A 14840-nucleotide genomic window follows, 5' to 3' on the forward strand; every position below is an offset into this window, starting at 1 on the left:
ATCTGTAAAAGAAAAAAATTATAATTACATTCAGTATCACAAATCAAATGACACATAGAGCAGATTGATACTAATGTTTTCTACGGGTAACTATCTGCTCTATCACCCTCTCAGCTATGTGTTATTTATATATAAATGACTGAACTGAAGACCAAGCATATGCATTGATGAAAAACAGCAACGTGACGCCTTCTGTGTCTAATAGAAGAAACAGAGTTGGTTCTAGGCGTTTTATTCGGCTTCTGAAGTTACAGCGTCATGTGGTATTAGCTTAGTAACAGAGTCGTTGCAGTTTCCGGTTTGATGAGTCAGCAGCATCGTGGCCTATTCATTGGTTTAAAAGAAGTCATCAAATTGATGTATATATACGGCCCAAAAATAAATCGCGCTATTGTACTACACAGGATACTTATCCAAATATTACGTCTTATCGGAAGTCGTCAGGAAAACAATCAAAAAAATTTAAGTGGATGTCGCAGTATTTTAGAGATGATACCCTTGTAAATTTTACTTGACTTTTTAAAAAAGAATATGCTTTTAAATATTGTGACATTTTTAGTGTTTGCTTCCATATTTATTAATTTAACATCAGCTCAAACCAGTAAAGGTAAGCATATATTTATAACTTATCTATATAGTTATCAAATGTACCCGGATTATAATTTAGTACGCCAGACACGTGTTTCGTCTACATAAGGCTCAAGTGCTATTTTGCAGGTTGCAGGTTGCGGGTTGCGAGTTGCGATTTGCAGGTTGCAGGTCACACATGTACATAAATTATATTTATGTAAATACATGTATAAAATCATTTAAAATAATTCAATAATCATAATTTTAATACAATTTTGTATCTAATAATGCTAGTCCTACTTCTTAGTTGCTAATAATAGTTCTAAACATTGATTCTACTTAAGTGAAAGCATTAAAAACGTATTGACATGGGCTGAACAGGTTCTATAGAACATATTATTCTGTATTAATTTAGTTACATAAACAATTATAAATTCCTTTCAGTGGACATTAATCATCTTCGAGGCTCATATGGTTTAAATAATTGTATATGCCCTTTCTTGCATGAACATAATTCAGTGCAAAAACAAACAAAATAATTTGCTTCCCTTTATCTGATAAGAATTGTATCCGTGAGATCGCTAAATAATGAGGACATTTTCTAAAAAAAATAATACTTCTAAGGGGAATTACTTGTTTTAATAAGTTCACATTTTTAGAACTTGTCAGCAATATTAATCTATAAACTTATTTATAGTATAGTTTTATAAAAGAAAAAAATGTCAAGAGCCTTTCATTTAGTATGGAACGCCGTAACTGCCTGATAGTACTAAATTCTTTATCATGATGAGGTTTTCCTTATAATGATGAGTTTTTTTCTTTATTATGATGAGCTTTTTCTTTATAAGGAATATATAACACCCATTTTTCTTATAGTATAAAACTTCAATAGCTCATTAATGGTCTTTTACCATAATTTAAGCAGATTCCAAGATTTAATTTCTTTCGAATTCAGACCCAAATAGTACAATCACAATATAAGGTAGGTTATTAAATGTTTTTAAATATCTCGAAAATGAGCTCCATAACCTATGGATATGTTAAGCTTATATTGTTCCTTAACTAATATTCTTCTGACTAATGATATCAATTTTAAAATCTAGTTTTTTTAATTTCATTTACGGTACTCATTTTCCTGCACCATATGCGCATTTCGACGATACATGTCTCTTCAGTGAACTTCAGTGATGCTCGTGACCAAAATATTTGAAATCTAAAACTTATATAAAAGATGAAGAGCTATAATCCAAAAGGTCCCAAAAGTATAGCCAAATCAGTGAAAGGAATCAGAGCTTTGCATGTGGGAGATACATTCTTTAATTTATAATAATTTTTAACATTTTTTTTTTACTTTTGATTCTGATTGGTTATTTTATCACATTTTATTATTTTTGTCTGTGCTGTTTCTTTTGTAGGCATAACAATTTGTGAAGACAAGACCTCCACTATTAGTTGTAGTAACAATGAGGCGATCGCAATAGGGCGAGCGTTGTTCGGCCGAAATAAGAACAACCGGGAATGTCTACCTCTCTATGGAATATTCAGGATTGTTAAGAGCTGTTCGGTATCTGGTGACCGTACCCTCCGGCTAGTGAAGGTCAAGTGTGAAGGTCAACAGTCATGTCAGTTAACAGCCAGCAGAAAGATATTTTGTGATCCATGCAAGCATATTAAGAAATACTTAGAGGTTGTGTATAAATGTGTTGGTATGTTGTTGTAAAACGAATATGACGTTAAAAGAAAATGCGTGGTGACTTTAAACAAGTAAGCAATTTAACATCTGAATCGAATAAATCATTTTTACAAAACCGGACATGGAAATGGAATTTGCCATTTCTGCTGCTTTTAAGAGTAAGAGAAACGACTGATTTGCTCGTAGTCAGAAAATGTGTCCGAGTAGAGTGGTATGTTTGTATTGTGTTGATGTTTTGTGGTGTTTTGGTGTCCCAACAATTGTAAAGCGCTATGGCACAATCTAGGGGGAGGCTCACGGTAGGAGGCCGGAATCAGCAACGAGAAAGAAAACCAAACTAGAATATCAAGAAACTCGCTATTAATTTAATAAAGAAAACATTAAGATAAATACAATATAATTTCAAAGTATACATTTTGAAGTCAAAGTAAGTTAAAACAATGATAAAATAGTACAACAATTCAGATTTCCTATTAAATAATAACAATAAAGATTACTGTTTAAATAAACCTCTGAATTAAAATATTAGTTACTTAGAAACTTTATTTATTTTTTCCAAAATAAAATTAAAAGAAAAATAGTTTTAAATTTAAATTATTTTCAAAAACAAGAGACTCACCTAGAATATCAAGAAACTCGCTATTGATTTCATAGCGGCTTGATACGTTTATATACTAAGTTCTGAATGTCCTAGCAAGTAACAAACAAAAGAATGTATGATTTATGAGTTATCGATAACATGTATAATACACAAATAAAGTTGCAGACGTCGCTTGACCGTTGTCCGAACTTTTAAGATGCTCTTTATAACTTTACTAGACATTTATATAATTTGGTAACTACTGCAGTCTCATTGTCCAGACAAATTGAATAGTTTATAAAAATGATTGTTTGACATATTTGAAATATTCAACGCTTGAAAAATGTATAGAACATTTAAACAATAATTCTATGTAAAATAGTTTACAAAGTAGAACCCGCATACATTAACTAATAAACCATATGAAATAAAATAAACTACATTTTTCTATTACAATAATCGCTCTCCCTTTGAAAAAGAGATTGTTCCACCAATCAAAATATATAAACACAAAGAAAAACACTCAATAAAAACACTTTTTTTTTTCTTTTTTTTTTTCCAAGAATCATAAAATACACAATGAATAATAAAACATATATATAGTACAATTTAAATATTGGTACATATAAAAATGAATATCATATATCTAATGATATAAAGGCCTTTAATTATTTACAGATGTACATAAAGATACTGATTCTAATGATTATTCTGAGGTTATACACGTCGTAATGTAAATATCATTAAAATGCAGTAAACTTTTATTTACGTTAACGATTTTCCCACGATACTTAATTTTCCTTAATGGACAGAAGAAGTGGGTCTTTTTTCATTAAAATTCTTATATATTTTATAAATACATTACAATTAACCTTTGGCTATGAGCTAATACAAGTTTTTCACGTTTATACGCGCACTTGAATCTAAGTTAAGCGATTTGGGGATTATCTGATAATATAAGAAGGAAGTCTAACTTGAATGGGTCATATTTGGCAAAATTGTGAAAATTAAAATTCATTAAATGATACATAAATGGTAAATGTAAATTTTTCGATTTAACGAAAATAGTTTCTGACTTGTCTCTGATAGGATTTTTGCAATCTTTCAAAATAATCGATATATAAACTAATAAAAGGGGGTAAATCATTATGTGGAATTTCTATTTCTGGATTGTTAAGAAGAGTATTTAAACAGGATGACTGTAGAGTTGAATAAGAAAAGGGATCAAACCCGTAGGAAAGTAAATAATTGATCGCATCTAAATAATCTATGTCATCATGATTGTTTATTAATTTGTTCCATACTTGAGGTGGCGAAAGTTTAAATAGATCCATATCTGGTAACTCTGAGTAATAGAAAAGAACATATTAGTATAAAGTAGAAGGGTATACAATAGTCTTGCGTTTGTTTGTTTGTTCTGAGGTATCACTATCTGTCGCTAGCATGTTAACATTGTTAATTGGACATTTAATATTTTGATGAAGTAATATAATATAGGCAGAAAATGGTTGTTTAAGTATTGATCGTAGTGTGCATGCCTGAAAAATGTTTAGATCGATGATTTCAGGTACAGAAATGAATTGGGAAGTATTTTTGTTTCTAACTGTAAAATTTGGATACGAAATGTGTAATTTAGGCCGGAAGTAATTTACAACTGTTAAATTGTCAATAATGTTTGGATATTGAACATCCCAATATGTTGGGCATAAAGGCATTGAAAAAATAGGAATGCAAACACAATTGAACCCTGTTGTTATTTCTAAGCATAGTTTAGTATTCATATTTGTTCTTTTGAAGGATTTAATTACCAAAAAGATCGTCATTAAAAAGGAAATGAAAGCTAATGTAAAAACAGCATGATCCCAAGTTATATTGGAATTCAATACGTTAATCCAAGTAGAAGGTGCTTGAGTTGTTGCAGGCTGAAATTTAAAATTTGGGAGCGTAGTGGCAGACGATTGAACAGGTTGATATATAGCTATTGCGGCAGCAATGACTTTGAATTTATAGAATAACCAGATAAGAACAACTGTGTTCAGTGAAGTAATAATAATTGCTATTAATGATAGTATATCATTTGTAGAAGGCCAACTTTCGAAGTTTAGATCAATTTGTCCATCAACCATAGAATCGGCTAAAGTGGAATATATAGTATTTTGTTTCTTGACTCTGGTGACCAATTTTTTTAAATTGAGTTGATATTTTTCATCTTTTGCAAAAATATGACTCATTTTATTTTTGTATATCGTGAAATTCGGTAAAGAGATAGAAACTGGATTAGGAAAAGTTGTATTAGCAAGGATGTTTGCAATTTTTGTATCATCAAAGAAGTGTTGTAAAATTGCTAAATTGACTGGATGAAGTTTAGTAAAATCATTTGTTCCATTTACACACAGTGATAATTTCGTTGCAAAGTGTGAAAGTTTAGAAAATAAAATACAGTGACAAGGGATTTTGAAAATACAAAAGGAACAACCTGCTACTGTTATGTTTTTATCATTACACATTAAGTTTAAATCATCATATTTATAAATTAGAACTGAATCATCTGATATTTGAACAATTTGAGGAGAAATGGCATTAGATTCAAATACAGGATTGAAATTACAATGTTTTGGAGTTATACCCTGGCACATATTCATTTGTTCAAAAGTAAGAGTTGTGAAAAATTTCCGATCATGTGTAATTAACATATATTTCGGTAAATCAAAAAGTTGAGTTGCATGAGAATTATTAGTAGTAACTGCAACCGGAAAAGATTTTATTTTATATACTTCAAATAGTTTTCCATGTGTTGTCAAAGGGAATTGAACAACTAAATACAATTTCGTATTATTTTGTAGAACAATATATTTAGCATAATTATAATAATAATGTGGATTTGAAGTTAAAATTTTGAATCCTGTGTAGTTAGCATTTAAAATAGTTTGAATATCCGATACAGTTTGTTTGATTACATCCGGTTTTAGAAGAATAGGAGATAATTTTCCTTCTATTAAATTTATTATAGCTGTTTTCAAATCAATTATATAATTCTGTAGAGTAATAGAGTCTTGACTTTGATCAGTTAAAATTTGAAAATAGTCTGTATAATGGTCTTCTAAGTTTTTAAAATCTCTTTGAATAAGGGTATTTAAAAATATTAAACTCTGATAATTATTTTCAATACCTTGCATAGCATTATCAAGTCTTTTCTCTGTTTGCGAAACAAAAGACGCTAAACTACCGCCATATTGTTTTAACGCATTCGAGATCTTATTGTTTTCAGATGTTAAGGAATTGATGTGGGTTACAATTTTTTCATAGAATCCTCCGTTATAAGACCAAACAAACCCCCCATAATCGATCCTACAAAGGGAATCAGTGCTCTTTTAGATTTGCCAATTACGGTCCTATTTAGTTTCGGTATTAATTTGTCTATTAATGATTTTGTGTCTTGAATTTGCGCATTCATATATTCTTTCATGTAATTTACTTGTGCAACAATTTTGTCATACGATTGACATACACGACCTGCTCTCTGTGGACATTTGGTGACCAATTTATGTTGTAAGTTCAAATACATTGGTATTTCATAAATATGTGTCCAATAATCTGTAGCGAAGTCAATATTAGGCTGATTTTGGAATATAACTCCATAATTTATTCTCTGTTCATCTGCTTTTGACGTTGACAAAAGTAAGGCAAAAAGCAAAAACGGTAAAATCACAAATCCAAATCTTGTCATGCCTACAATATATAAAAAAAAAAGGAATTAATTTGATTTCTGATGATCCAAAAGATTTTTTTTCAGAGGTCTAAATGAAGGACAATTTAGATATAGGTAATCAAGTAGAATAATGTGATTGTCGTTTGCTTGCCACTCTTGTAAAATAGTTAAGTATTTATTAACGTCTTTTTTTTAATCTTTTGTGTGCTTTTTCTGAATGAAATGCTACTTTTAAAGCTTGACTAACATTTTCTTGCGGTTCCCATGTTGGGTTTGAGTTATCTTTCCATTGAACTGAATAATGTTTCTTTCCGGATATCCATTTTAATTTTAATAACTTAATAGCCTCGTACCATTGGTCATTTTTGCTTTGACCTTGATTTGATGTGGACTCATCAACATCACTTTGAGAGTTGTCTTCTTTATTTTCTGCTTGATTTAAATCTTCATTTAAATTATCAGGATTTGGTTGATTTATATTAGCAGGCTCATTAGGTAAAGCTTCCTTATCTGTTAAAAGATTCGGAGGTGGTCTAAAATCACTTGGATCTTTAAAAGCTTTAAGTCTGTTTGCATGAATGAATGATTTAACTGGCCTAAGGGTTTTTAAATTAAGAAGATTATAAATTAAATCATGTCGATTTTCAAGTATAGAAAATGGTCCTGTCCATTTAGGTTCTAATTTCTTTTTCTTTCCTATTTGGACTTTTTCTTGTTTAAGTAAAACATGATCACCTACAGTAAAATTTGGTATTTTAGTAGATTTATCATAATATGTTTTGCTTTTAAGTTGAGCATCTTCCAAATTTGTTTTAGCTAGATCATGAATAATTTTAACTTTATTTATTAATTGATCTATATATTTTTCTGGAGATTGAGTAATTAATTCCTCAGGAATTAAGGCTATATCTATTGGTAAAGGCATTTCCCTTCCAAATATCATATAATAAGGTGAAAAACCCGTAGATTGCGTACACGGACTCATTCTAAAAGCCATCATAATACTCGGTAACACGTGCGGCCAATTTGTTTGTTGTTCAGAGCAAAACGCTCTTAAAGATTGAGCTAGAGTAGAATTTGTTCTTTCACAAGCTACATTACTTTGCGGATGATATGAACTGGTGAAATGTTGGGTAACATTGAACATTTTGCATAAAAGATTGACAAGCTTGCCTAGATTACTTGCATGTCTATCAGATACCAAATATCGACAAGCTCCATATCTAGTAAAAATTTCAGAATATAAAATGTTTGCAATTTCTTCAGCTTCTTGCGTTTTCATTGGAAAACATTCACACCAGTGTGAGAATGAATCTGTTACTAACAAAATATATTTGTATTTTTCTTTTGAAGTCGGTAAACCCCCTAAAACATCCATGTGAAGCCGAACAAAAGGTCCTTGGACTGGTAGTGATTTTAAAGGTGCTTTTTTAGCAGTACTGTCTTTTTTCACAGTTTGACAAATTTGACAACTGGTGACATAATCGTAAACATTTTGATACATTTTTGGCCAAAAATATCTTTGTTTAATAGCTTCATAAGTTCTTTGAACACCTAAATGTGAACCACCGGCTTTTTGATCATGGAATGATAATAAAATATCATTGCGCAATGGTTCTGGAATTGCTACTTGTTTGATCAATTGATTTTTTTATGTCCTAGTTTTCGTTCTTGGTTGAAAGAAGTGATACAGAGTATCATTCAGAAGTTCATATTGACCAGTTTCATACGGTATAGCTTGTGCTCTTTTCTTATCATCTGGTAAAATACCATTGCCCGGGTCCTCCACCATTATATTGTGTTGATGTTTTGTGGTGTTTTGGTGTCCCAACAATTGTAAAGCGCTATGGCACAATCTAGGGGGAGGCTCACGGTAGGAGGCCGGAATCAGCAACGAGAAAGAAAACCAAACTAGAATATCAAGAAACTCGCTATTAATTTAATAAAGAAAACATTAAGATAAATACAATATAATTTCAAAGTATACATTTTGAAGTCAAAGTAAGTTAAAACAATGATAAAATAGTACAACAATTCAGATTTCCTATTAAATAATAACAATAAAGATTACTGTTTAAATAAACCTCTGAATTAAAATATTAGTCACTTAGAAACTTTATTTATTTTTTCCAAAATAAAATTAAAAGAAAAATAGTTTTAAATTTAAATTATTTTCAAAAACAAGAGACTCACCTAGAATATCAAGAAACTCGCTATTGATTTCATAGCGGCTTGATACGTTTATATACTAAGTTCTGAATGTCCTAGCAAGTAACAAACAAAAGAATGTATGATTTATGAGTTATCGATAACATGTATAATACACAAATAAAGTTGCAGACGTCGCTTGACCGTTGTCCGAACTTTTAAGATGCTCTTTATAACTTTACTAGACATTTATATAATTTGGTAACTACTGAAGTCTCATTGTCCAGACAAATTGAATAGTTTATAAAAATGCTTGTTTGACATATTTGAAATATTCAAAGCTTGAAAAATGTATAGAACATTTAAACAATAATTCTATGTAAAATAGTTTACAAAGTAGAACCCGCATACATTAACTAATAAACCATATGAAATAAAATAAACTACATTTTTCTATTACAATAATTGTATGCGGACTGAAACCTTGGGAGCATGTTTAACTGACCGGCTGAAAGTGCAACTCTAGAAAAATGCAGTGTTCTTTACAAACATCATGAAAATTATTCATTTCCTGATATGCATATATTATTTGCTAATGGAAGTTAAACGCGTTAATCAGTCATCATCATGATATGGCGTATTTAAAAAAAGAGCCGGGGACGAAAGATACAAGAGGGATAGTCAAACTCATAGATTGAAAATAAACTGACAACGCCATGGCTAAAAATAAAAAGACAAAGAGACAAATAATAGTACAGAAGACACAACATAGAAAACTAGTTTAAAGAATAAGCAACGCGAACCCCACCAAAAACTGGGGGTGATCTCAGGTGCTCCAGAAGGGTAATGCACTGAAAAGCATTGCGTTCCGAAGTTGGTTCTGACCATTGAAATCATAAAATAAAAAGCTTAGTTTGTAAAGTGATAGGAAATGGAAATACGAAAACAACGCTTTAACATTTTATCCTGTAATCAGCCAACTATTAATGTTGTCACGTGATTTGCATCATGTTCCTCTGTTACCATGCTGCCATGTTGGATATTTCTTTTTGCGTAACAGTTCATTTTTGGGTCATCTTGCGGCAGTCAGCGTTTAAATTATGTAGATTTCTTTGAAAAATTAGATAAAATGATTTGGACCTTTTAAATAACTTAAGTTGCAAGCGTCGGGTATAAATTGATGGTTAAACATTTCGGAACATATAAAAAATTATTTAAACTCGCTACGAAAGTAAAGCTTGGCGTGCCTCGCCTTTAGTTCTGTTTCTAAAGCTAACTAATTCAAATAAAATATATATGTTCCGACAATGCCTCGATATATTGTTGATCCATTATATAGGCTGTTGGTTAGTTAAATAGTATTATGTATGTTTTATGTATAATGTGTTTGTGAAAGAAAATGCATTGTCATTGCATGTAGGTGCTGAGTTACATGATGTACAATATAAGAGAGTTTTACAATTAAAACTCTACATTTCGAAACTTTCTTTTAGTAGAAAGACAAAATCTAGTCCCTGTGATGACAACCATTACGGGAAGCATAGATATCACAATAGAAGTCAAAGGTAAACCCTTTTAACAATTGTGTATACTTCACAATGAATATATGGTTGTAATATGAAGTTAAATCCTGAAAATGTCGTAATAAAATAAAAATAGTATCCGCTTTATTTTTTTATGCAATTGTCCCTGATAAGTCTTTTGAAGACGAAACACGCTTTCGTATAAAAAAATTCACAGCTCTGTTTCGTCCTGGTTTTTTTTTCGCTTAGAAATTGATCATGTATATAAATATGTTTCATTAAAATCTTAGCTCTTGTAGCTCTTAGAAAAAAAACCACACGATATGAGCATTATTGAGTTGGATTTAGAAACTTGCTCGATTTGAAAAAAAGTATCTTAACTGAACTTATCTGAACTACAACAGAATGTATCATGTTTGAAAATTTATTTTTTACAACCACTAAAATACTGTAAAATTTGTCATATGCGATGAGATACTTCAGGGACCTATATAAGTCCTTGGATACTTCAATAAAATTACTATCATACTACAAATATTTCATAGTTTTTATCATCAAGAATTTATTTTCCGAATATGTATCATAATACTTGCATATTTGTTCTTATTTATAGACGGAATTTTATTTATAGACGGAATTAAAGACACAACGATTTCAATTTGGATTCTGATTTTTGCGATTGCTGGATCCGTTATTTTAAGTGTTATACTGGTAATTTGTGTGGTCAATTTGATTAGGAGGAAGAAAAAAACGACCAACAAAAAAGGTACAAAAGTCTGGTGTTTTTTATTATGATAAATTGACTGAATTAAAAGTATTGTTTTCAACTGATAATTAAAACACCAATAAGAAGGCAGTTTGCAATGTTTTGATCAATTGTACAAAATAATAATGAAAAGAACGAATGTACAACATATTTTGTTGTTTGCAGCATGTTTTAACAATCCATTTATATTTTGTTTCAATTATATTCCTTATATTTTTTAGATGTTGTATGTAAACATTTGAAAAAGAAACAATTAGCTGTGAGGTATGCATATAATTTTCAAAAACTGTCTTGGTTTGGGGTTATGAAATATTGTATTGGAAAACGGGAAACTAATCTATAGAATCATTAAATAATATGATGTTTCGGTTTTATTCTAAAGAGTTATGTTACTTTTGATTTAGTGTTATTGGTATATAAAGAGTATACGTTGTCACATCAAGTCTACTTAGGGTTCTTTGTCCTTTTTAAGCAGTCAGGCAAATATACATATCCATTAACAACATTTTCATTAATCTTATTTCACATAGTATAATTTCCTTTTCAAAGTTGTTATTTAAAGCGATTGTAAGCTGATTACTGCTTTATTGAGGCTATGCTGAATTATGATTTATGACCACAAACAACAGACTCAGAATATATCTGTGCCATGATTGTTGTGTAAGTTTTACAGCTAAATTGAAGTTATGCTGGTAAAGCAAAAATTTGGTTGGCTTGTTTGCTTTGTTTGTATAATTGTTTATTCAAGCTTTGTAATTAAGGTTGACACCTCCAAACAATATATATGACATACTTAAACTTGTATATATCATATTTAAGGTGGTACCTAACACTACAGGGAGATAACTCTGTAAAGTCAGCTAAACGTTTTGAATACGTTGTGTTGTAAAAGGAATATAAAGCTTCTCAATGTTAAAAATTAGTGTTTGTCAAACTGCTATATAACCAGTGTAGTTTTTCTGACAAAACGGTTGGTTCAAAATTATTGAAATTTTTATATTTTTGTTTAAGGGTCAAAGTAAATACTTTGTCAAAATTTCATGAAAATTAAACGAGCCAAATTAATTTTAGTGAAAGTGTCGGGTACCACCTTAAATTTGATTAGACATTATCCCAATATAATTGTACAGTATACAAACAAGGCGAACAAGCTAACCAAAGTCTTCCTCTAAATGAATTAGGAAAATTAGCTGTAAAGTGTATGTAGTTTTCTTTTTATACCTTTCAGGAAAATTCAATCCGAGTACCAGTCGGAAATATCAACAGTTTCTAATCACTTATATGACGCTCTGGAGCCAGATGAACATTCTTATATCTCTGTTATATAGAAATATCAACAGTTTCTAATCACTTATATGACGCTCTGGAGCCAGATGAACATTCTTATATCTCTGTTATATAGAAATATCAACAGTTTCTAATCACTTATATGACGCTCTGGATCCAGATGAACATTCTTATATCTCTGTTATATAGTATTGTGAAACTTGTACGCAAATAAAGGATCATGGTTAATTTTCACAACTTGTGACTTGAATGGAGAGTTGTCTCATTGGCACTCATAATACACATATGCTTATATCTATGTAACGAAATAGTTCTTCGCCAAGACTCAATGATTCGTTTAAGTGTAACATATTTGTTTTTCGTTCATTTTTTGTACATAATTAGGCCTTAGTTTTTCTTTTGAGTTTTTTTCATTGTCATTTCGGGGCCTTTTATAGCTGACTATGCGGTTATGGGCTTTGCTTATTGTTGAAAGCCATACGGTGACCTATAGTTTTTAATTTCTGTGTCATTTTGGTCTCTTATGGAGATCATTTGCAACCATACCACATCTTCCTTTCTCATATTTGCTGATTGTTATGGTAGTAAGATGACCAAGCATTAAGTTTAGAATTTTAGATTATTAATAGAAAGTTGTCTCATTGGCATTGATACTACATATCCGTATGCTAGTAAATAAATTAAAAGTCCACATGATGACCTTTCGAATAACTCGACTTTTTCATCTATTCTGACGTTTCACCAGAAGAATGATATTACATGTATATTTCTAAAATAAAGAATCCGTACTTTTGATTGGCTGAAAACCACCAGGCATTCCAAAAATGAATTTAATTGCCGTATTTAGAACTGCATGCACGTGCATCAAATGACAATGCATTAGTGGCCATGGCCTAGTGCTGTTTTCTGCTTTTTGGTTCAGTTGTTGGTCTTATTGACAAATCATCATCGTTTCCATTCTCTATTTTATAGAAAATCAAACGAAAAGCTCGATAAAATTCGTAATTTTGTGGTTGTAGTAAATAATTGTAATTATAGAATTGAATAAAGGTCCTATCTAAAAAAATACTTAGTTGAACATGTGTATATCGAGCACATAGTTTTAGTTGCAAGTGCCTTTCGGTCAATGCTTTTACACCCCAACAAAATTACAATATACATGTATAAGAGGCATTCATTTCTTATTTACAAAACAGCATGTGAACTATAAGTCTATTTCGGTGTTACTTTGGTCTCAACCAAAAAGGGAGAATATATATTTATTCCATTTTTTCCTGGATCCTCAAATTACACGCATGTCCTTTAAATATTTATTGCTTGGTCTCCCAGATGATCTATAATATTTCTGTTTCTTGCGAATTCCGGACGATAACACATTAAACACAAGTCCAATAGCCTGAGGTAACAGGCACAACATAGGCTGCCATTGGATACAGGACAGACAATTAATGTCGACTGTACTGGAATTCCGAAATAATGGACATGTTGGATGTCGACCCAAATTCCGACTTTGCAGACACACACATCAAAAGGGACCTGTCGTCTCGAGAACCTCATATCTCAGATAGAATGATCATGATTGTACTTCAAAATGTTTTTGTCTAAGGATAGGTTTCCAAGTTAAAGTGGCATTGCCTTAAACCCGAAAATTTCACAGGTTCCCAAATTCCTTCTTACCTCGATACATTTATTCCATACACCAAGTATAGTTGACCTAAAAATCATAGTATCTTATGAACGGACTGCACCATAAGTTAACCTAAATCACTGATCCATGAAACGAGGCCGAGTTCAGCGAACCCTGTCTGACGGACATGAAGACCTTCTTATAATCCCAATGGATATACCAAATATAGTTATTCTCATACTCATAAGTAGGTATTTCACATTAAAAACAATACTTGCTTTCATGCAGTTCCTTAACCAGGAAAATGAGATCAGGGACAATGGACATATGACAGATGGAAACGTCGTAATATCAAATATCTTCATGGTATGAATAATTCAGATCAACGTCTTCTATCCTATGTAAGAGTGACAAAAACGACAAACACAACAATCTACAAAACCAAAATAGAAAATTGACTAGGCAACACCAGAGACATATATATGTGTATATATACGAACTGGGTTCTTCTGAATAATTATTTGTAATAGAAGGGCTTAATTTTACTTCTAAAATTACAATTGTACCTACTAGAAAATAGAAAATCAAATGTCGACCACTGGCACAGCAAGCCACTGCTCTACCAGATGAGAAAAAAAATCACATCGAAATATTTGATGCACATTCAGGACTATGATGACTTAATGGCTGTATCGGATATGAAATGAGACCTTCCCTAGAATTCTACTGTTCAGGCAAAGTTGGCTGACCTTTAGACTCTGCAGGATGTAAAAACAACGCACCCACGACCAGTCAGAAGAATGGGGACCTTACATATGATGTCCTTTGTAGTGTACACTAGCAACAACTCTGATGTGTCTCAAATGCAGCCCGTTGTTGTCAAAAGTAACTCAGCTGCTATTATCGTCATATATTACTCGTCACGGTGCACTATAAT

The 14840-nt window shown here is 31.1% G+C and overlaps 1 protein-coding gene across 2 annotated transcripts; it reads left to right on the forward strand.

The window, feature by feature from the left end:
• The first annotated feature begins 440 nt into the window (after window positions 1–440).
• On the forward strand, window positions 441–12504 carry LOC134720750 (uncharacterized). Of its 2 annotated transcripts, none has more exons than XM_063583235.1 (6): window positions 441–607; window positions 1986–2276; window positions 10194–10265; window positions 10855–10989; window positions 11211–11253; window positions 12218–12504. In XM_063583235.1, exons 1-6 carry the CDS (start codon window positions 532–534, stop codon window positions 12315–12317), a joined length of 717 nt encoding a protein of 238 aa, XP_063439305.1. In that variant the 5' UTR covers window positions 441–531; the 3' UTR covers window positions 12318–12504. The 2 variants fall into 2 exon arrangements, with proteins under 2 accessions (XP_063439305.1, XP_063439306.1); XM_063583236.1 differs by having other exon boundaries at window positions 443–607; window positions 10197–10265.
• Window positions 12505–14840: the final 2336 nt, after the last annotated feature.

This window comes from Mytilus trossulus, chromosome 6, assembly GCF_036588685.1.
Source record: "Mytilus trossulus isolate FHL-02 chromosome 6, PNRI_Mtr1.1.1.hap1, whole genome shotgun sequence".
Classification (NCBI taxonomy): domain Eukaryota; kingdom Metazoa; phylum Mollusca; class Bivalvia; order Mytilida; family Mytilidae; genus Mytilus; species Mytilus trossulus.

Excerpts from the sequence above, each read along its gene's own strand:
- LOC134720750 (XM_063583235.1), top strand. The coding sequence starts at position 532 with ATGCTTTTAAATATTGTGACATTTTTAGTGTTTGCTTCCATATTTATT. Across the intron at positions 608-1,985 it reads ATCAGCTCAAACCAGTAAAG|GCATAACAATTTGTGAAGAC; the intron begins GTAAGCATATAT and ends TTTCTTTTGTAG. Across the intron at positions 10,266-10,854 it reads TATCACAATAGAAGTCAAAG|ACGGAATTAAAGACACAACG; the intron begins GTAAACCCTTTT and ends TTTTATTTATAG.